This window comes from Chinchilla lanigera, unplaced genomic scaffold, assembly GCF_000276665.1.
Source record: "Chinchilla lanigera isolate Chin_1 unplaced genomic scaffold, ChiLan1.0 scaffold00028, whole genome shotgun sequence".
Taxonomy (NCBI): domain Eukaryota; kingdom Metazoa; phylum Chordata; class Mammalia; order Rodentia; family Chinchillidae; genus Chinchilla; species Chinchilla lanigera.
This window is the reverse complement of record NW_004955429.1, coordinates 9,020,346-9,044,172: the sequence shown is the minus strand read 5'-3', so window position 1 is coordinate 9,044,172 and position 23,827 is coordinate 9,020,346. Positions and strand designations below refer to the sequence as shown.

The following is a 23,827-nucleotide window of genomic DNA, read 5'->3' as shown; positions in this document are numbered from 1 at the left end:
AAATTACCAGCTTTCAAAATGTTTAAGTTATTCTCCCTTATAAAATTTCAAATTTTACAACATTGGACATATCAGATTCTTATGGTAGATGATAATTTTCATTTCTTATTTGTTGTATGGTATTAATGTGGGTGTATCAGGCTGCAGGGGAGTGAGATCTCTGACCTCTAAGAACCTGCTTTTCTGGACTATTGCTATTGAAATCCTATTGAGATACAAAATATTTCTTCAGTTCTACAAATTGAATCCTTTTAATACACCTTATATATGTGATCTCAGAGAATAGTATTATAATCATCTAATTGTTGATATATTTATTATTTTTCACTTTTCCCTTGGGGAGAAGAACACATTTTCTTTGAGACTAACTTCTCTTTTCATGTAAACTAAACTTAGAACCTGTCTTAGTTACTGTTCTCTCATTGCTGAGACAAAATACCTGATGCCCAGAATTAAGGAAGGAAAGGTTTATTTAGCTAACAGTTTGAGGTTTCAGTCCATACTCAGCTGGCTCCAAGGCAGAGTGGCACAGGGCAGAAGGCAACAATTCATGGCAGCAGAAGACAGCAAAGTAACAAGAGCAAAAAGGGAGGAGCAGAGAGAACAAGCCTCTTTCCCTCCCTTATATTGCATGCAGGATTCCCACCCTAGAGTAGCACTCACACCCGTAATCCCAGCATTGGGCCATGAATCGATCACAGACTCTAGAAGCCTGCTCCATGACTTCATGATGCTTTGTGGGGACATCTAGACACAAACTATAACAGTTCCTAGCATCCCTGTACTTCCTTGATCTCCCTAGTCATTCCTTTTCTGGGTAAGGGAAAACAATAATGGGTTTGTAAGTTTCCAAACAAAGTATGCATGCTCGGCTCTTCTTTTCCTCTTCTCGTTTTGGAGCTGACTTGCTATAAAAAGGATAAGATCTAGTGAATACCTCCTCACTGCATTTCCACAAAGGCAGACTCTACATTTCCAGGAACAGGTTCTAACTTACAGTGCTTATTTCTTTTGCAAACAACTTCCTATAGATATATGTATTTTCTCCAGTATTAGCTTCACTTCTAAAATGTTGAAATGTGGATCTACAATCTGCTATACGTGTCAGTCTTACTTAATTACTTCAGAATCTGAACTAGGAAATAAACACTGGAGGAAATTTGAAGACAAAGTACTTATTAGACTTTCCTCAAATTCCCAACAGCACCCACATCCCCTTTCCAGTTGAGACTGGGTGTTTAATATTGCTCAGGTCTTTACTTTCACCTCTAAACCATCTCTGCTTTGAGGCACTACTTGCCTGAATTAGAGAAAGTACGTAGCTGTTCCACTTTCCCCTTATCAGAGCCACAGGCAAAACCTCCTCCACACTAACACCAGAGAAATGTTTTTGAAATAGTAATTTTATGTCTAGGTATTTCTCCACAGCTTTTTCAATTTATTCCAGACTTGAAAATTTGTCTGACCTGGCTCTTTATGACTAGGGAGCTGTCTACTGTCTAGTTTTGAAGCTCAGGAATCACCTGCATATACTATTCTCTCATTATGAGGCATTCTCATGACAAACTCTCATGGTGTACAAATGAAAAGGAAAACAGTTCGGTGTATTTTTTCTGTCACTGGCCAATAAAGACTTTATATCCTTCTTTATTGAACCAGATAAATTGATTCTTAATTGAGGCATCATCTTGCTTAAAAGGCTTCTCTCTCCCTTCTGATGTTCTGTTTTCTTCTCTATTATTTTAATACACTATAAAAATATTTCATTTGTGTATTTATTTATTAACTCTTTTATGCATCATCCATTCATCTTTCCATCCATCTGTCCATTTATTGATCCACTCACCAATGGTTTGAAAAATGTGCTGCGGTTACAGGGTTGAAAGGATAGATGCCATTTTCATTTTCATCCAGTTACAATTTCTGTCATAAACTTGTAACTTGGAACTGTTATGAAAAATATATTTGGCTTATTTTTCCACTACTAGGTAACATTTCATGGCAAAAATGGCCTATTTGGATTTAAATTTGATGCATCCAACATGTGCATAGCATGAAGATGCTACAAATGCATGCATATCAAGCAATTTAATGTATAAGCTAATAAACTTCTATAGATATCTTTCAATTTGTATGATTTCAGAATTTATAATATTAGTTGCTTAAAATTTATAAGGGCAGTCTGCTGGTTTGGATCTGCCTTGAAATCTTGGGTCTTGAATATATGACAAAAGGAGGAGATGTTAATTCATTGGAGCAGTGGAAGAATAAAGTTTATTTACCTAGTGGTGCAGAAAGTTTATTTTGATCTTGACTTTAGTATCCAGTGTCAACATCTCAAACTCTTTTGACTTCTCTTCATCTTTCAAGCCTTTTCTTTGGCCCTCTGATGGGCTCTGAATAACTTTGCCAGTTGAATAACTTCTACCTATCCCTTCACCTACTTTTATTTTTGTTTTGTTTTGTTTTTAGTGCCAGGAATTGAACTCAGGGCCTTGTGCTTGCCAGGTAGGCACTGTGCCACTGAGTTATAACCCTGCCCATTCACCTACTTTTATAATTAAAAATATTCAGAGTGTTTTTTATCATTGCTAAGACAAGACACTCAATTCAAATGTTTACAAAAACATTTTTAACAGACTAAAATTATCGTTAAATGTTATAATGTTGAAAGCAAGCATATTTAGAAAGGTCCATTGTGTGAAACATTTAAAGAAATTGAAAATCTGCTACATGATGCCTGTATATCTTTTGTTAACCAGGTAATTTGCCAGTAGACCTTCCAACTCCACCAGAAACTTCAATTCCTGTAACATTACCTCCGCACAACTGCACAGATAGTGAATTTGTCTGCAGAACTGATGGTAATTGTGTTGAAAAATTCCAGAAATGTGATTTTAGATATGACTGCCCTGACAAATCAGATGAATCATTCTGTGGTAGGTGAATTCCTAAATTTTGAATTAACTATAGCTATAAAGTAGATAAAAATACAAGTATAATTTCTAAGTAACATTGCCTAATGTCATAGAATTTTCAGTGAGGCTTAGAGCAATCTCAATGTAAGAGTTATTTGTACAAAAATAATAGAAGAATCAGCATGCATTTTCTTTCAGGTCCAATAGAAGTAAATTTCTTTAGATTAGTTTTTTGCATTCATAGCTGCTGTAATTATAGACTGTGTTTGACTCTGAGACTGTTGTTTACTACCATTTTTCTATCTATTCCCCTTTTTATCCTACTCCCTACACTATCAAATAGGAAATATCTGTAGAGGAAGCATCTAATAAATTGAGATAGATTAAGTGTCTCAAATTTTACTATTGTCAAAATTTCTATGTAACAATAGATGTTATACCAAATATATAGAGTTCATAAGAAACTGAGTTGTCATACACATGAAACTTCAACCCCTGTGTCCTGGTGAAATATGGTTTTCATTTATTTCTTCCTGCCAATTCATAGACTTTTCTAAGCAAATAAAAGACTAATTATTTAATTTAAACATGAACTTCTCAGCTAAAGATGTAGATGGAGAGAGAAACGTTTAATCTGTGTCTAATAGTGAAGATTAATAGTTATATACAGATAACATAGGGAGTATAATGAAACTCTTATTTGTCCTATATCAGCCTTGTCAAAAATTGTAGGATTTAAGAAATCCAATAAAGTTCATATTTATTCTTTTAATCCAGAAAAAATATTCGTGATGTACAAATACACCACAAATTGTGTGATCTAGAAAAACAATGAAAATCAAAGCTGGCTCACTTCATGAAGGAAATGGGACAGTAATTACATCAAGTTAGTTAGGGATTTATATTTTGCAACACAAAAAGAAAATACTGCAGTGGAATATGTTGTAATACTAAGACTTTCTCATGTTAAGCCATTAGTCTGAATGCATATACATTTTTTTTCTCTTTTTATCCCTAATCATTTCTTCATATTTTAAAGAGAACAATCATAAAAAAGAACAATAGCAGAATACCAACAACATAGACAAAAACAAAACCAAGCAAAAACAATAAGAATGATACAGGGTTTTGTAATAACATGATAGGCATTAACACTGGTTGTTATATTACATATTTTATATCTTCGATGAAGTTATTGAGATTAACAGAAGTAAGAAAGCAAAATTGACCAAACCATTAAAGAGAATAAAATTCAAAACAAAAGAAAACAAAACATTATAAATGATACAGAGTTTGACTAAACAAGATGACAGGAATTCAGCAATGATTGTTATATTGCAACCACTGTTGCCTTCATATTAGTTGTTCAGATTGCCAGATATAAAAATACATAAATAAATTGGTCAAAACTGGTCAAAAATAAATAAATAAAGCGTTAACTGTTACTTTCAATAAACCACAAGACATCAGCAGCACAGTCATCCCAGCAACCCTTCTGTATAAATTTTAATATTTTTAAAAGTTCACACAAAACCCAAGAGATTATATTAATGAATACTATTAGTAAATACTGAATTTCTTCTTAGTACAACTTTGTCATTATAATAATGTCATTTATGATTAAATGAGTTGTTTTAATAAGTTATTTAAATGACGTGGATGAATATACTTACATTATTTTCAAATTAGAATAATTTTAAGTATATATGATTGCATTATTGACATTGCATTTACTAACTGTATGATCTTGCTTCCTTGTTATGTAATATAAAGCATTATGATAAATCTGTTTATAATCGACAGCTTTACATTTTTTAGTTCTTTTTTGATTGAGATAAATTTTTCAGTGTGCAGCATGCTGTTGATGATAAGAATGTTATACATCAGATCTCTTGGTCTTATATTGCTTGACTTATACTTTATGCTAATTGTGTTTTGGAAGAACACAATTCTTATATTTTAATGATATGAAGAATGAAGCATAGAATCCTAATCCCAATTGAACCCTAAACATCCTCACATAATAAGTATTTCATCACTGTTAATATCACAGATTAAGTAACATACCTAAATGTTATGATTAAAATCACTTTTTCTTTGCAGTATTTCCTTCTCAGAATTTTTATTAACTCATACTCAAGTTTCTAAATGGTGGAAGTGTATGACACCAGAATTAATGACATCAAAAGCAGGAATGCACATCAGATTTTCTATAGTATACATAATTTATTGAATTGAATATTCTTAAGTCAAGGAGTAGAGGATTTAACATACATAGATAGATACATGCACACATTCAGTGACAGAAGAAAAGAGAATTTAGAAAGCACTGTCATGCAAAATCTCTGTATTTCAAAAAATCACTGTATTTGTAATTTTCTGTAATATTAGGATACAATTACAAGAATCCTAAAAACTTTCCAAAAAACATGGTCAACATAGCTTTATAAATCAGAGTTCTTTGAAATTAAGTCATTTGAAATTAGCAATTTCTCTGTCAAAGACTGGTCTAAGGTTCAGCTCTGTAATATTACTAAGGATAAAGGAGAACTGGCTTGTCAGAATTTACAGATCATACAACAATCAGAAATGCTGTGTTAGGAGAGATTGGCAATGCTTGTCTTGCTGTTTCAGGAGCTAATTAACATCACACCTCTCATGAGAGCCGATTATTAGTACAGGCATTTATTCCCACATTTCAGTTACAATAGGCATTTTAATGGAACAAACCTGGAGTTTTGGAAATTGCTTAATTATTTTAATAATGCTTAAAAGTTAGATTGTAATTAAGCAAAGAGTGAGAAAGTGCTGCAGAGATCAAAATCACCATTAAGTGACCAATTTATTGTGATTAGCTCATCTTTTCTTTGTTCTGCTCTATTCAAGTTATGGATGTTTGCACATTTGAAAAACGAAGCTTGTGTAAGTGGTATCAGCCAATCCCAGGAGATTTACTTCAAGATTCAAACACATTCAGGTGGGACCTTGGGAAAGGGATCAGTATACACCATGGAGAAGAAAACCACAGGCCAGCTGTAGATCATACAAAGTAAGTGATGACATATTTCATATGCATTTCTTAGGAAATATTTATTAAGCAGCTCCCAAATCCCTGCCTCACCACCTCCTAGGTCTGTGCTGTTACAAAGATGAATGTCTGAGAATGAGAGGGCAGAGTGTGTTCTTTATACAAGATTTTAAATTTAAAATCAATTTTAAATCAATTTAAAAAGTAATGAATGTTCTTGTGAACGTCATAGAAACCAGAGAAAACTGAGTAGTACTCCATTGTATGAAAATACCTCATCTTTTTCATCCATTCCTCACTTGAAGGGCATTTGGGTTGTTTCCAAGATCTAGCTATTAAAAATTGTGCTACTGGAAGGATAAACTTGAGGCTTTTATAGGTAAATGGATGCAACTGGAGACCATACTCATAAGTGAAATAAATCAGATTCATATGTATGCACATCGTATCGTCTCCCGAGGATAAGAAGCTAAAAGAGTAAAAAAAGTCCAAAGTATACAATAGATATTGTGAAAGGGAAAGTTACTGCTCAGAAGGAAAGAACAACTGGGATGGAGAAAGGAGAAAAGAAGGAAGGGAAATGGAAAATATATATACAGATAATATGTATACACACACACACACACACACAACAGCTAAGCTAATTATGCTACTAATTTCTATTTGTCCTTTGAAAATGGTTTGTGCTTGTATTGTTTAATTTGTCATGCCCATATCTTGTAATCTGAGCAACCACTTTGAAGATAACAATTCACAATGCATTAACCATTTTTAATCTCCTAAGAGAACAGAGAAAAGCATAAATAAATAAACAAAAATAGGGACTGGGGATTTAGCTCAGCGGCAAAGCGCCTGCCTGGCCAGCGCAAGGTCGTGAGTTCGGTTCCCGGTACCGGAGAAAAAAACAAAACAAAACAAAAATAACTTGTAATATCACCAGCCTTTGAAAAGCACTATTAATATGCTTCAAAAATTATCTTTTCATCCTTCTCTTCCCCAAAGTCCCCCTTGCCTTCTTCTTCATCATCTCCTTTATCTCCTCTGCTTTGCCTCTTTTCAAATTTTCCTTTGTCCCATTTTTTCCCTTTCACTCTCTTCTTTCTCATCATTTTCTCTGCTATAGAAATATGAGCAGAAGGAAATGTGCTGATCTTCTACATACACAGGTGTATGAACAAGTTTTATCACATTGCAGTAAACCATGCCATTAAATTTCATGTGCAACATAATGTGCATTTTAATGGAAGGACATTCAATAATTTGCTAATCTGTTTCCAGAGGTGGATTTCCTAGTTCATTTCCTTTTCCCTAGTATTACATAGTTGCTGGGAAAAGAAATGTAGTGCCTACCATGTGAGAAACACTATTTTCTCATGGAGATATACCAGTTAACTAAGCAGATGATCATTGCTTGCATTAGGGACACGAGAATAAGCCAGTAAGTACAAAGCATCACAGGTCGGGGTAGGTGCTATAAAGAAAAATGGAAACAAGGAAGGCATTAGTGAGTGATGGGAGGCTGCCTTGTGAATGTAGCCCAAATGAAAAGGTTCTTCACTGGGACTGTACAGGAAGACAGGTGTGGCTGGGGCAGACTAAGCTAGAACAAATGAGATGGCAAGTATAAATATCTTCCTTATTGTACTGACTGGTAATTCTTTTGTTTTAATTCATTTCCGCTTTTGGACATGTATGAATATTTCATAGCTTTGACATGTTTTCCATATGTATGTGTCAAGTCTGCTGTTTATTGATTTCAATTTTACTTTGTGTATCATACTTTACGAACTAGTTTTTATTACAGTGATTACACAGAGACTCTTAAAAAAAAGGGCAGTTGACAGTCCTATAATGACAAACAGGTGTTGTTTTCTTGAAACGCTAACCTAATTACCTGGAGATACCCTCTGATGTCCTAAGATTGAATGATTATTCATTTGTACTTTTCTAAGTTTGATTAGGGTCTGATCAGAGGTGGCTGGTCCATATCTGTAAAATATACAGCCATGGCTTAATGTCAGACCTTTAGACATTACTTACTTCCACTGGAAGTAATATTTGATTGAAAGATTAAAAGAAAGATACTTTTGACAATTTAAAAAGCAAAGAGAAAGAATGTAGTATGAATTGTAAAAATTTAGACAATGTAGTATAAAAAACAGTCCTAATAGTATTTTCAGGATGAATGGATTATCCTTCCTTGATTCTCCAACCCCATCTTTCATGTACTCATCTTTCTCTGGCTTCTCTTTCACTTACCTTATCCTCTACATAAAGTGTCCTTGTTCATGTACTCTGTACATTTGCATCCTGGTAAATGTTTTAATTTGTGATTTTGCTATTTTATTTTGTAGTTCATCATCATTTGTGCTTGTTGTTGTTGCACTTTTTGTTTTTCTATGGTTCAAAAAGTACGTATGTCCTTTCCTTGTTCTATAGTCCATGAATGCCTGAGTGTTCTCAGGCCCCACAAGATCCCATCTGTCCTGCTTTCATTCTGATGATTTCCGGAAAATCATGACAGATGATGAAGGGAATCTCCACTTACTTTCCAGAGAATCTTTTCATAGTGAGCATGAGTTTTACACCGTTCTCCCCAGTAAAGGCTCTGTAAGCCATAACTTCTACAGCTACTGCTCCAAAGAAAATAATGGAGTGTATGTTGCCCAGTCTGTGATTGTCTTGGCCAAAATTCTCTTGCATTCAGTGAAGTCATGTCTTTAGCATCCAGTCATTTCCTTTGGCTGATTTTTACTGATTTTCTGTGCTTTATTTTGTCATTGTTCTTCTACTAAAATGATTTCAATTTTACGATCATTTGCTTAAGTGGTAGAAGCATAGCTACCCAAAGTATACAGAGTAGTACATAGTAGAACTGCTTTATTTTAACATGCTTTGTTGATTATTAAATAGTCTTTTAACATTTCCGTATATATATGTTTTCCTCGGGCTAGTTCTGACTCACAAAAACAAAGGTAATTTCAAAAGTTTCTCTGCTTTATGAAAATAACACATATCACACCTCATTAATGGTCACTGCTAACATAAAGAAAAAGAGACCCGACTGGACTCTCACATGTAAGTGGAACAGTGTTAATAGAAATATTTCTACATATTATACCAGGCACTTGCTCGTTTGTATCTTCCCTCCATCCATGTCATCCACCACCTGCAACAGACTGAAAGTTCCTTTAGGAACCCTAAAATTTCTCAATTTGTTGCTTTATCTTTAGATGTCTCATATATAATAGGTCTCAATGATATTAAATAGTTCTCAATATCTATTAGCTGCTGATTAGGATTGATACAGTTATGCTTTAAAATATCAGTTACAAAGAGCAAAATAGTTAACATATAATCTTTAGTAGATGCCCTCTACATCAAAGTAAGTCATGGAAAAAAATGTAACCACTCAGCATGCCTCTCCCCTTTTTTCCTCTCTCTTCTATGCTCCCTTCTTCCCTTGGGATGTCTTGGCGTTTGGGAAAGTAGTACTTGTATACCATATACTTCAATTTGTGACTTAAAATAAAATTCTACACTCAGTTTTTCAAATTTTGCTTCTCATATTTAAAGAGAAGCTTTGTTAATTTGGAAAATGTTTTTCTGTCTCTGGTGTCTGGCTCAAGAATTTTAAAGTGAGATCTTAAAATCCATGGTTTCTGAAAGAGTTTTCAAGACCATTTTTGAAAATCACAAGGGATTTATGCCAATTATTTCTCTCTCTTTGTATTCCACTCTCTCAGTTTTCCCTAAGGCAAAGATTGCTTCTAGGTCTGAATGGGAAAGATCATGTATCAGCAAGTGCAAGAGAAAAAGCATTAATATGTTTTAGAATGTTCTCCCACTTTAAGCACTTAATGAACCAATGAAAAGTCTAGAAATGTCAAGGTGGTGCAGGGATATGTGGGGAAATTTTCACTGCATTGTTAAATTTTATATAAACTACTAAATAGTGTATTTCTCATTGCAACAATGACATGAAACAAAGGAAATATTGTGAATTTCTGACATTTTACTTCTCTTATCAACATATTATTTTTTTAAAATTTGGTACCAGGGATTAAACTCAGGGCCTCATGCTTGCCAGGCAGGCACTGTGCTGCTGAGCTACATCCAGGCCCATATCAACAGCTTAGCAGACTAGACTTTATACATCTAAGTGAACTCTGTAACATTAAATTAGGATTACATCTTTATTTTTCCTTGTTTATTTGCAGGAGAGAATCACCATTCCATACTGTTTCATTCAATACATTTGCATAAATTAGAAAAGGAACCTTTTCTTTTAAGTTTAGGTATATGTAGCACAAAAGTATATTTTTCTCCTTTTCCTACTCAGCGGGGACAACTGAGGGTGCCTGGCATAATGTTTTCCTATAATGTAATGAAACAATAAAGTGAAATACATTTGGTGGAACTATTGTCAGTTGCAATTTAGCCTCTTAAGATTGAGTTGGATAAATTTTACATTTTAAAAGAATGAAATGAAAGACAACATTTTGTAGAAAAGTTCTTATTATTTTGTGAGAACCATAATAAAGGAAAAATGAACGATAACAATAAAACTGATGAAACAAAATGACTCTGAATGCATTCGTGCTCCAAGAACTACTGTTCTAAGGAAGCCGGCAACAGTAGTAGTCTTCCTCAGATGAAGTTTTAGAAAAAATGTCATCTACTTATTGTTTCATTCAGATATTTGCATTGCTTTTCATCCTGAGCCTCATAATTCATTTGAATGTAAATATACTTAGAAGACTATAGACTTGGAGATGTATAATGATTCGATTCTTGAGTGTGTGATTTCATATGCTTTCATAATGTCCTCTGACATGCACAAGCAGTTTAGCTGGCTAAGGCTCTTACCCCAGGTGATGTAACTACCGAATGTATATTGGTTCACAGCCAGGCATTATTAACTTTACACCATTTGTATCTCCTATGAAAAGACTTTGTTTGACTCAGATTATTTAGTTTTAGAGCTGGAAGCCCAAAGAAAACAGAGCTTTAAGTTTCCAGTCCTCAAATTCATTTTTACTAAAGACCCATCATGTGGTTAACTATGATATGTTAAAAGCGTGAAATCATCTGTTTAGGCAAAATTAAGTTTTCCCTACTTCCTCATTTACATATAATGATGTCTAATACAATACCTATGCACATTCCATGTGAATGGTTTTTAATTTGCTCATAGAAAACTTTGGAAGAATTTCTCAAAATATGGATCAAGGACCATTGAAAGCTTTTATAACATACACAATATTTATATGCAGATTCTGAAACATTTGGATCAAAATTTATGGGAGTAGAGTTGGTAATCTCTGTTTTACTACCATTTCTAGATGGCTCTAGAACCTAATGCTAAGGATTAAGAAGGCATTGCTAAAAGAAGGTACCTTCCTCACCACCTAATTCCAATTTTGATCAGATTAGATTAATTTTTCTATAAATATAGAGACTAATTTTTAAGAAGAAAATGTTTTAAAAGGAACAAAAAATTGCTCCAGGGTCACTGTACTTAAAAAATAAAAATTGAATTTGTGTATTGTAAAGTAATGCATGATTGAGAAATAGTTTGGGAGAAAATGCTTTACCATGAATCAACTTATGAAACATTAATTTCAAGGTACCTTTTAGCTTAACTACCAAACATATTTTTTTCAAACATTTTGCCTATGTACTTTCTTCTTCAATTCTAATCAAAATGGCAGATTCTCTATTGTATTGAAATCAAAACAAATGTAACAATGTCCTTGATCATCTGGAAATGATAGGTATTTTTAAACATTTTGAATTTTAGGGCTTGATTATAAATTGTTCAGAAACTATTTAGTTATGAGCCATCTCATGCAATATTGCTTAGCAAATGGGACCACAATTTCTTATGCACGTTGCTTACTTGAAAAATGTAGTAGCACTGAGATTTTTCTTTTTATTTAATAACACTGATCATTGTTTCTCAGTTGAAAATGAGTAGTATATCCACTGTTTCACTTGCACCTACTCATAGATTCCTATTTACATCACACATTTTACATTATTATGTGCTAAAATCCCCATAAATAATGCAAACGATATCAGTGTCACATAACTGTGCATATCATTATATATTTAATCTTACATTTAAGAACAGATAAAGCTTCAGTGCATGGAAAATAAATTAACATCTTCTGCTCAGTAACAATAACAATTTTTAAAGCTTTAGTCCTATATATATTCTACCAGTTATTGTCTTCCTAAAACTTTCTTTTGTAAGAAAATAAGTCAATATTTTATAGACCAATTTACATGCTTTAATATTCCCCTGACACAATTTCTAACAGATCCAAATTTAAAATAATGGCTGAATAACAGCACTTAGAAGCAGTTTTGCTGCAATAAAAGTAAAAGTGCAAACAGTCAAAATTTAAATTAACTGTAGCCATTTTCTTTTAACTGTTTTAATACTTGTTGCCAAATGGTATTGTGGTAGAATTACTATAGAACTGAATGAAAAAATCAGTGCACCTCTAAAACACAAGAAAAACACCATTATTTTAGACTATGTTAGAGTTAAAGAGCTGTTCTCTACATCCTCATGAATGTCAATAATTTCTCTTATGTAAGTGAATTAAAGTACAAGTTTCAATTTTATTCAAAGACATTTTAGTTTCATGAGTAGGTTTTAAAAATTAAGTATAATAGCTTGAAATACATGAATTTAAGAGTTTATGCCATAGCTAATATAACACTACCATACAGAAGATGGTTAGGTAATATATTTGCTATAATAAGTAAAGTTTTAAGAAGGTACTTATAAAAGGCTGTAAGACTTTGTGCTGTGTTACCAAAGATCACAGAATTTTGAATATATAAAATGAATAACTTTTATATCATAGTTACAAATGCATTAAAATTTTAAAAATATTGACATTATGTGTATTACTTAAAACTCTTTCTAAATATAATGAGATGATCATGTAGTTTTGGTCCTTGGCTCTATTTAAATATTGTATTACATTTATTGATTTGAATATATTGATCCATCCTGCATCCCTGGGATGAATTCTACCTGGTCATGGAGTGTAAGTTTCTTGATGATTTATTGTATTCTGTTTATTAGTATCTAACTGTGGATTTGTGTGTCTATGTTCAAAAGGGAGACTGTCCTGTAGCTCTCCGATTTGGTTGGATTCTCCTCTGGTTTTGGTATCAGGATCATGCTCACTTCCAGGAATGAGTTTGGGAGCATTGCTTCCCTTTCAGTTTCATTAGTGTTTGAGGAATAGTGGCATTAGATTTTTGAATTCCTTGTAGCATTCAGCAGTGAATCCATCACGACCTAGGCTTTTCTTTATTGGCAGTTTTCTAATTGTATCTTAAACTTCATTGACTGATATTGGGTTATTTAGAATTTTTATATCTTCTTGATTGTTCTTTGTTAATTTATATGTATCTAGGAATCTGTCCATTTCTTTTGTGTTTTCCACTTAATCAAAATACAGGTTCTCCAATAAGTATTGATGATATTCTGGATTTCTGCAGGATCTGTTGTGATTTCACCATTTTTGTTCATAATTACATGGATTTGATTCTTTCCTTTCCTTTTTTGTTAAGGTTGGTTAAGAGTTTGTCAGTTTTATTTAATTTTCCAAGGAACCAACTCTTCTATTCATGGATCCCTTGTATTGTTTTCTTAGTCTCCATTTTATTAATTTTGGCTGTAACATTTATAATTTCTTCTCTTGTACAAGCTTTGGGCTTGACTTGCTCTTCTTTTTCTAGAAGCTTGAGAGTCAATATTAGGTTATTTGAGCTTGCATTGTTTTTCTGATATGTAAATTCACCACTAAAAATTTCTCTCATAGGGCTGGTTCATTCCATCCTATAAATTCTGGTATGTTGTATTGACATCATTTATTGTAGAAACTGTCTAATTTCTTCTGTAATTTGATCTGTGACCCATTGGTTGTTCAGGAGTGTATTATTTAATTAGCATGTGTTTAGGAAGTTATCATGGCTTCTTTTGCCATTGATTTCAAATTTCAATGGACTATGGCTTGATAATATGTGTGGGATAATTTCAGTTTCTTTGTATTTATTTGAGGATGTTCTGTAAGCTGGTGTGTGGTCTATTTTGGAGAACATTCCCATGTGTGTCTGAGAAGAATGTGTATTCTGATGTTATGGGCTGGAACACTCTTTAGATGTCTACCAAGTCCATTTATTCAAAAGTTTGGTTCAATACCCATTGATGGTAAAAAAAAAACCCTACAGGAAATTGGAGTAGATAGTTTTTATCAGAATTTGATAAAAGCCATATATGACAAACTTACAAACTACAATGGAGTACTACTGTGCCATAAAGAAGGATACACTTGAAACATTTCTGGGTAAGTGGATGCACTTTGAGACCATACTCTTTAAATATACGTGTTTAAATATTTCATTGTTTTCCTGGTGTGAGAAACTGAGATGATAAATAAGGAATGACATGTATAATAGATATTGTGAAATAAGAAGGAAATTTCAAATGGGAAAGGGAACTGGGTGTGTGGAGGAGGGAAGGAGGAGGGTAAAAGAAAGAAAACAATACAGAAGAAAAAAATGGAAAAATGCTCTTCTAATCTAAGAGGGAGGGGACAGAATAGGAAAAAAGATTTGACATATATGCCATCTAGGTACCAATTCCTTATGATGATTGTTATCAGTCAATAACATTGAATGATATTCAATAACATATCATTCATTTGATATCAAAATCTTCAAGCATAGTTGTGGAATTATCTGAACACCTTTCAGCCTCCCTAGATTTGCTTCATTTTCTTTGAATAAGTTGTTCAATACGTAGATATTTAGGATTGTTGTCTCTTCCTGGTGAATTGATATTTGTGTTATTATGCAATATCATTTACTCATGTCTGACTTTAGTCTTTTTATATGAAAGTCTACTTTGTTAGACATTAAGATACCCACTTGCTTCTTAAATTAATGGGTGCATGCTCTCTCTTGTTTTCATTCCCTTACTTTCAAATTACTCATACTTTTGAATTTGAAAGGATTTTCTTGTAAACAGCATATAATTGTAATTGCCTTTTCACTCTGCCACTGCCAATCTCTGCTTCTTCACTGGAATATTTAGACAAGTTTATATCTATTAAAATAAATACATTTTTTAAATAAAAAAGCTGTTTCCCTTTAACTACCTTAAAATAAAGTAAATATAGTTTGGCTCATGTACAGAATTACTATGGCTATAGAAAATTTGGAGGAGAAACATTTCCTTAAGTAAAGACAAATTAGATCTAATTTGACTTTCTTTATTGAGCCAAGACTTGGAAATATGATCATATTAGAGCACATATGAATACATTTATAATATCAATGTGATCTTCATTGACATTAGTAATATGTACACATAGTCCAGTTTATCAAATCAGTGGTCTTTAGTGCCCTAAAGACTCCTAAGTAGTCATGACTCAGCACACAGTCAACTCTCATGTTAGGCATGTTTCCTAAACCCAGCTCTTTGAGAGTAGAAACCAGCATGGAACCACCATGTACATGGGTAGATGCGGCATGCCCAGTGGAAAGTGACATCTGCTAAAGGTATGGATCTCTTTTATAACAGTCTATCAGTTCTACATGATTGCTTGTGTGTTTGCCTTTAATAATGAGTGAAAGAATTCTCTGCATTTGAATTTTATTATATAAACTAAACAAAGCGTCCTAGGCAAAAGCCATTTGTTCATTTCTTTAGCAACTGCTTAATGCTTGTGTTGCTACAATTCCTTTTCCTTTTATCACAAAAAAGAAATTAATTTTCATTCTTGAAAAATATTTAAACCTATATAAGGAAGAAAAACAATAATATCAGTTGTAATCCTACCACTATCATATAAGCAGTGTACATTACATGTTTAATATAATTACATTTGTACTGTTGTATTATAATCTGCTTTTAACTTTACCCATATATAATCACTAAAGCATTACTTATCAATACTATTTAATGGGTCAAAAATATCCTATTAAGTAAATGTCCCATTCACTAATTCTGCTCATAAGTATATGATGTATGAGTCGATTTTGATGATAAATTATTTTAATCAGTGTTCATTGAACAGTATATGTCTTCAGCTTTTTCTCAAATTATATACTAAGAGGAAAGAAAAGACACAGCATGGATTGTTTATGTCAATTATCATTCATATTTTAAGTTATTCATTAAATCTATGAATTAAATTTATTAAATGTATTAATTTTGACTTATAAGACTAATTTATTGTCCAAAATCAAACCATTTTTTCTAGTGGTATATGATAATGGCATATTTTTCTATATTTCAGCATTTTTTGTATTTTGTAATTTGATCATTAAAATAATATCTAATGTATATTTTTAAATTTCTTGATAATGAAGATCACATTTTTTTTGTGTGCTTTGTCCAACTGTATTTAGGTTTGTGTTTGTTTCCTGTTTCAAGTTTGTAGAATTTGTTTTCTTTTTTTTGAAATTGATTTATAAGATCTTTTAAAGCATTGATATAATTTTTATCCATTATAAATATTGCAAAGATTTTTACCAATTTTTATTGGCCTTATCTTGAAGTTTATCCTATTTTCATATGTCTCAAAATCATTTATATACACATCCATGTTTGCCAACCTTATTCTTTAAGGTTTCTATTTTGCTGTACTTACAAAACTTTCTTCACTGTAAGTATATTTAAAATTCATCTTCACTTTCTACTGCACTTTAATAGTTTTGACATTTTGTAATGATAGTTTTGATTCATTTGGCAATATAATTTGCTGAAATGGTATGGGAAAGGAACCTGTTTTGTTAATAATTATGCAGTTGAATTAATAGTTTTAATAGAGTAGTTCTTAATGAACTATCCTTTTCATTGAGAGGCTTCTGGCTATAGACAATTAAATCTCCATCCTCATCCTTATATGTTTCTGTTGCTCACATTTCATTGGCTAAGATTGGTTAAAAACAGAGGCCTATCATGCACGTGGCCAGAGGACTGCTTTTATGCTATTTTATTACGCTACACCTCTGCTTCATATTGTCCATCCCAAGGTGGGTTTTGTGAGCGCCCTCAGCCAACCTGCCTTATCTCCCTCCTACGACATGGGTGTTTCTGTGTCTAGGGACAACCTGCTGTCTTTACCTTGCAGGATTTGCCTTGCTGTGATTCAAGACCAACCTTGCTTTCAGTATGAGTAAACCTAGCATTAGCATTGAAGGTTACTTTCAGCTGCTATGTTCTTTGATGTTTCTTCTCTGACTTGGCTCCTTATTTGAAGAGCATTTCCAACATTTACTTGCCCCATTTCTTTGAGGTTAATGTTGTTTTATTTCTCTAATCAAGCTCCTATAATCTTAAAAGTTATGCCTGTTAAACCGATCTTGTGGTTATTATCCACTTTTCCTATTCAAATTCTGTCTGCTATGAAAATTAGGGAATGTCAGTGTAGGTGATAACATAGAGCAGTTTTAGTGCTTGTGATGAGTCTCTTTTGGCTGTTATAACAAATTATTACCAACCTGGTAGCTTTAAACTATAGGAGAAACGTCCTTTCTCTCAGATGAGGGCAGAAGGGAACCAGTGTCCCTGAGTCCAAATCCAGGTATCGGGAGGGCTGTGCCTTCTCCGAAGTCTGTAGGAAAGAATTTGTTCCTATCTGTCTTGGTTTCTGGTGGCCATTGGTATTCCTTGATGGGTGGCCACATTACACCCATTTCTTTCTTCTCCTATTTCATCTACATACAGTGTTTCTGCCTCTCTGTTATAATGACACGTGATTGCATTAAGGCTCCAGTGCAATATTATTCATTTCATCACATTTAAACTCAAGATTATTTATGTAATCACATTCATTTATCTGCATGAACTTTCCCATTTAAAGTAACAGTGAAAGATTTTAAGGATTACGGTCTAATATGGGCAGGGAGTGGATTTAACGTATCATAGCATTCCAGCTCTGAAATCAAATAACACTAGGCTTAAATCCCAGATCCAACATTCATTTTCTGTATGAATTTAGATTATAATGCCAACTCTGTGTGCTTCAGTTTCTTCATCTGGAAACAAAACAAGTATAAAAATACATACTTCATGCAGTTATTGTCAGTTATGAAAATTCATGTAAATTCATTATCAGAGAATGTATCTCATAGCACACTGTTAAATGATAATTATTACATTGGGATATAAAATTGGAAGTATATATTGGGTCAGACTGTAGCATAATATAGCAGGGGATATTCAGGGGCTGTTGCAGATTATCTATGAATCCTAAAATGAGTAGAAAAGCATTAAGCACTTATTCTGGTATTTTTGTGTAGACAAGATTACCGGGGGCTGGGGATTTAGCTCAGCGGCAAAAGCGCCTGCCTGGCAAGCGCAAGGTCATGAGTTCGGTTCCAGGTACCGGAGAAAAACCAAAAAAAAAAAAAAAAAAATTACCAAAAATCCTTGAAGTAAGAAAATTAGTTGAAATTATTGGCTGGATTTTAGCTGTACAAACTAGAGAGAAGCAAAATCTATGGAAGTAAGGAATGTGTATATATATCATTAGAACACAAAGTCCACGATGTTCAAAGTAATGTCATTTATTTCAACACTGTAGAGCTGGTCTCTAATAAACAAATTCTGGTTATTCTCTGTTCTCTTTTTTTTTTTCTTTTATTTTTTTTCCGGTACCGGGAATTGAACTCACGACCTTGTGCTTGCTGGGCAGGCATTGTGCCGCTGAGCTAAATCCCCAGCCCCTTATTCTCTATTCTCTATAAATACCTACCAACATTTTAATTAAAATCCATTTCAAGTTGGAAATATAGTTGGTCCCAGACAACTACAAAATATATTTTTTACAACTACTCACATATATTTTCAGAGACGTATAAAAAAGAAAAATGCAAGATTTTCTTTGGAAGCAGATTACCTGAGAAAACCTTGAGATATTACTAAAACAAAGTTTTGTAGGAAACAATGTCATGTGGCTGATAAAAATGGTAAAATGGCCAGCACTTTCAGCTTTATCAAGATCACTGATCAATAATCTAGGCCAGATGCACTAAAATGATTATGCATTAGTCAGGGTTTATTCAAGGAAACAGAAATTAATCTTAGCAATTCTAGCCAAGAAAAACTTAAAATATGGGAAAATAGGTGTTACCAAAGATTTTGGAAAGATTGGGAGAGCGAGTGTCAAGGGAGCTACCAAGAACCTCAAAAAAATTGGAAAATTGGAAAATGGTAGGAAACTATTGATGATCTCAGTTCTCTATAGAATCAGGGGATATTCAGAGATTCCCCCAAATGGTTGCAAAACCTCACACCTACCTGTCACAGACTACACACTTGCTTCCCCATATCAGAAGAGCAAAAGTAGATTCTCTTTCATCTTCTAGAATTTATGCTTCACTTAATTGCAGGGCTTAAACCAGAACCTGCTATTAAGACACCCTGGGAGACAGCTGTTCATGTACCCCAGCCATTACTGAACATGGACAAAGAGTATAAAGATGAAGATGGTAATTCACAGCAGATAGTGAACTATTTCCATAAAGAGCTTGAGAAATATTTGTAGACTGTAAGTAGAGATTACCAAAAGCAAGCCTGAGAATTTTGTGTGGAACAGGGATGGAATTTGCCCTATATTCTCTAGGTTACCCAAGATGAGATTAAATGTTTGAATCACAATGATAAAAATTTCAACATGGCATAAAAATCCCTGGAAGAGGACTATCAGACATAGAATGAGCTTCTTTAGGTATTGATGTACATCCAAATAGAGGATAAGTGATTACCTTCTAAGGGCGCCAGAAAAGAATTTCCTGCTCTGTTGCTAACATGCCAACTCTAATACACTGTGACTTCTTTTCAGACATGGAAGAAAGAGAATGGGTGTAAGTGGGAAATTTTTGAGAAGAAAGGGGCTGCATGACAGAAGGGAAGAAAGAAGTAAAAGTAACCATTGTTTCAGACATTTGTACTATGTCGCAAAGCAGTAGGACTGGTATGAAAAAAGAACACCGTAGTGAAATATGTGTCAGGAAAGATAAGATTAAAGATCATCTAAAACAGTGCCATTTTATTAAGGTTTAAGGCCACTGAGAGTTTAAATGAGACTTAAACCAGATGAGACCCTTGACTATAATTTTGTAGACATAGCGGCAAAGTTAGTTTTTGCTATAATCAGGGTGCCACAGAGGAAATGATACAATTTAGAATGTTTGCCAAGTAAGCAGTATATGTAAATGAAGGGTGTAGGTGCTAAGATGAAAAGAAAGACTTGTTTTTCTGAATTTATAATTTATAATTTGTTTATAACAAATTTATAATTTGTTTCAATAAGAACCCTTATGACTATCCTCATTTTCTAAACATGTAGTATTCATTCCGTCAATCAAGTAATCTGGATATAGCCACCTGAGGGTATCTTGCTATTACTCCTAGGATAGGATTAGAATTTATTGGCTTTAATGATTTTCCCTTTGTGCTGACCCCAGATTCTAAAACCGAGAAAAAAATACTTTATGTCATAAATTTGAGACAAAATCTTCCTCAAAATCTATTTTTAGGCCCAAGGAATTTGTTTGAAGTCTGTTGTACTCTGTCTCCCTTGGACTAGTTAAAACTTTGCATGTGGGTTTTGCGCTATGGCCTGCTCCCTCTGAATTTCATTGATCCCAGCCCAGCACACCCCGTGGTAGCTGAACACAATAGAATTTAATGGTCAAGCCCAGAATCATGTATATAATTTCCCTTTCCATGGGTATTTTAAGATAGTCGTTCTACAGTCTCCAGAGGTAATGACTATGGATCTTATCAAAAGGGGTGGTTCTGTACATTGGTCATCTTGCTTTTGTTCCCCATGTGCTCAATGAACATGTCCTGGACACCATGGCCCCACTTCCCATGGACCCAGAAAGGCACACTGCATCTTTTTTCTGGGAATAAAACTGCTTCCATCATTTTATGTTTGATTTTGCTGCCTCCCTTGTGTCTGGTGAGACTGACCCACCTACATTAACTCTTTTTTTTGTTTGTTTTTCTCTGGTACCAGGAATTGAACTCACGACCTTGCGCTTGCCAGGCAGGTGCTTTGCCGCTGAGCTAAATCCCCAGCCCCTTACCACCTACATTAACTCTTGTACTAGCCAGGGCTCTCCTAGGTAGTGACTGGCTATCTTGGTAGGAATGAATGGGCAGATAAGAGGCAAAGGACATTTTCCAGTATAAACCAGTTTCCCATAAGAGAGAGATTTTGTAGATGCTTAGGCATTAGGGCATTCCCCAGTATTAATAAATATCTCCTGAAAGGCAGGTTGTACACGTCTATGACATACCTTGGAGCATATCTGACAGGGACTATAGTTTGTAGCCATTTGTCATACAGAGAGCTCAGGACCTAATTAGAAGAAAATAAAACAGGTTTGCAAACACCGCCCTTTAGTTTATAATATGTCTTCCTGATGACCTAACTCCATGATTTATTGAACGCTGCATTCAAATTTTTTAGGTAATCTTAGTTTAGAAAAACATTTCTTCACCTGAACTTCTTAGACTTAGTTCTACTTTCCAATTCATTACAAACATTAATTTCTTTTAATATTGCCAGTCACCAATGATCACCTTAAAAGTCAGTTTAAAATTTCCTTATTTTAAAATAAATTTATTAAACTGAATTGAAGCTTTTCCATGGATTTTGAGATACTAAAGTAAATTGGACCAAAGTCAACAGAATGCAGCCCACATAAAGCTCTATATGAAATAAAAATGCACTGTAAACTTTAAAAATGCACTGTAAACTCTACTTCCTCTCCCACTTGTTACATATTCATGTAGGAGGTGTAGAAATAGGAGTAAGGAAGGACAATGCATTTTCTTTATGGCATGAAGCTTTTTACTTGAATGGGATGCTTGTGTTTTGCATATTAAAGAGATCTTTATTTGCAGGATAATATGACTTTAATGAAATCATCCACATATCTCTGACACTGAGAACATAAATACTCCTGAGAATGTATACAATATTGAAATTAAACCATAAAGTAGGAGCAAAATTAGTTTTCACTTAGTAATCCTATCTGGCATAGAAATGTGTTGGTGAGAACTATTTACATTAATCCTAAGGGTCAAAATAAAACTCAAAATAGTGTTTCTTAATCTCATTTTTTTTTCTACCAGTTTATCAGTCAGCTCTTCAATGCTCCTCAGGTTCTTTGTGACTTTACTTACTGTCCAGGAGGATTCATTTTTGCCTCAGTTATCAAGCGGGATAGATAAGACAAAAAATAATTTATTCAAAATACTTTGTTAGTATTTTTGTTCTCCTTTAAGGACAAAAGAACCAAGTTATAGGAGGTGAAGGCCAGTGATTGTGACAATAAAAAAGATTAAATCTTATGTTTTGTTTTTATTTTAAAGAGAGTAGTACATGAGAAGCAAACAAACAAAAAAAAATAGAACAGTAGCAGCATACCAGTATCACGAACATAAACAAATCAAAGCAAAAACACTCAAAGTGATACAGGGTCTCAAGACAAATTAAGGGGCTGGGGATTTAGCTCAGCGGCAAAGTGCCTGCCTGGAAAGTGCAAGGTCGTGAGTTCGGTTCCCGGTACCGGAGAAAAACAAAAACAAAACAAAACAAACAAACAAACAAAAAATCAAGACAAATTAATACAAATCAACAGTTGTTAAGTTGTATACTGCTATCCTCAACTACATTGCTCAGATTATCAGATGTAAGAATACAAGATTGCTCAAACCATTAAAGAGATTAAGAAAATAATTCTTCAATAAAACATTAGAGATATTAGAGATTTTCACTAGACAAGATGGTAGGAATTCACCATTGTAATTCCATTGCATATTGTTACCTACAAATCAGTTGCTCAGACCACTAGACACAAGCATGCAAAGTTGATCAGAACATAAAAAATTGTGAGCATTAACTGTTCATTTCAATGCACCATCATTCAACAGCAATACAGTCATCGCAGCTATTTATATATATTTATGTTTTGCCTTCCTTCTTTCTTTTTTCTTCTTTCCCTCATCCCAATCATTCCTTCCTTTGAGCAATCTCTTTCCCTTTCTTACCATCTATTGTACATTTTGAGTTTTACCTAGTCTTTCAGTTTCCTACACCAAGGAAACAATATGATGTTTACACATGTGGGTCTGATTTATTTCACTTATGAGTGTGGTCTCTAGTTGCATCCATTACCTACAAAAGCCTCGAGCTTATCTTTTTAAATAGATGAGTAATACTCCATTGTATAGAAATACTACAACTTTTTTATCCATTCCTCAGTTTCCAAGATTTAGCTGTAACAAATTGTGCTGCTATAAACATGGGTGCACATATATCGCTGTGGTATGATGTCTTTAAATCTTCTGGGAAAATACCCAGAAGTGGAATAGCTGGGTTAAATGGGACTTCCAATCCTACTTTTGTGAGGAATCTCCAGATTGATTTCCACAGTGGTTTCACCAATCTACACTCCCAGCAGCAGTGAAGTAGGGTTCTTTTCTCCACATAGCCTCTCCAACATTTGTTATTGGTTGATTTCTTGATCAAACATTTGTTTATTGTTGATTTCTTTCTGGGGTGAGATGGAATCTCAGTGTTGTTTTAATTTGCATTTCTCGAATGAATAATGACGTTGAACCTTTTTTCATATATTTATTCGCCATCAGTATCTCTTCATTAGAGAAGTAAGTATTCATCTCAGATGCCCATTTTTGGATTGGGTCTTTGAATTTGGGAGGCCTGATTTTTTTTAATTCTTTGTATGTCCTAGATAGAAGTCCTTTGTTGGAGGGGCAGTAGGCTAAAATTTTTTCTCAATTCATGGGTTTTCCTTTTACTTT

General features: G+C 33.6%; 1 protein-coding gene across 1 annotated transcript in view; it reads left to right on the top strand.

The window, feature by feature from the left end:
• Nucleotides 1–23,827, top strand: part of Malrd1 (MAM and LDL receptor class A domain containing 1) — a 600,954-nt gene that overhangs the window by 191,494 nt on the left and 385,633 nt on the right. The window contains exons 20-21 of the mRNA XM_005387237.2: nucleotides 2,763–2,939; nucleotides 5,805–5,967. Coding sequence (XP_005387294.2) covers nucleotides 2,763–2,939; nucleotides 5,805–5,967 — 340 coding nt within the window. The remainder of the gene's footprint in view (nucleotides 1–2,762; nucleotides 2,940–5,804; nucleotides 5,968–23,827) is intronic.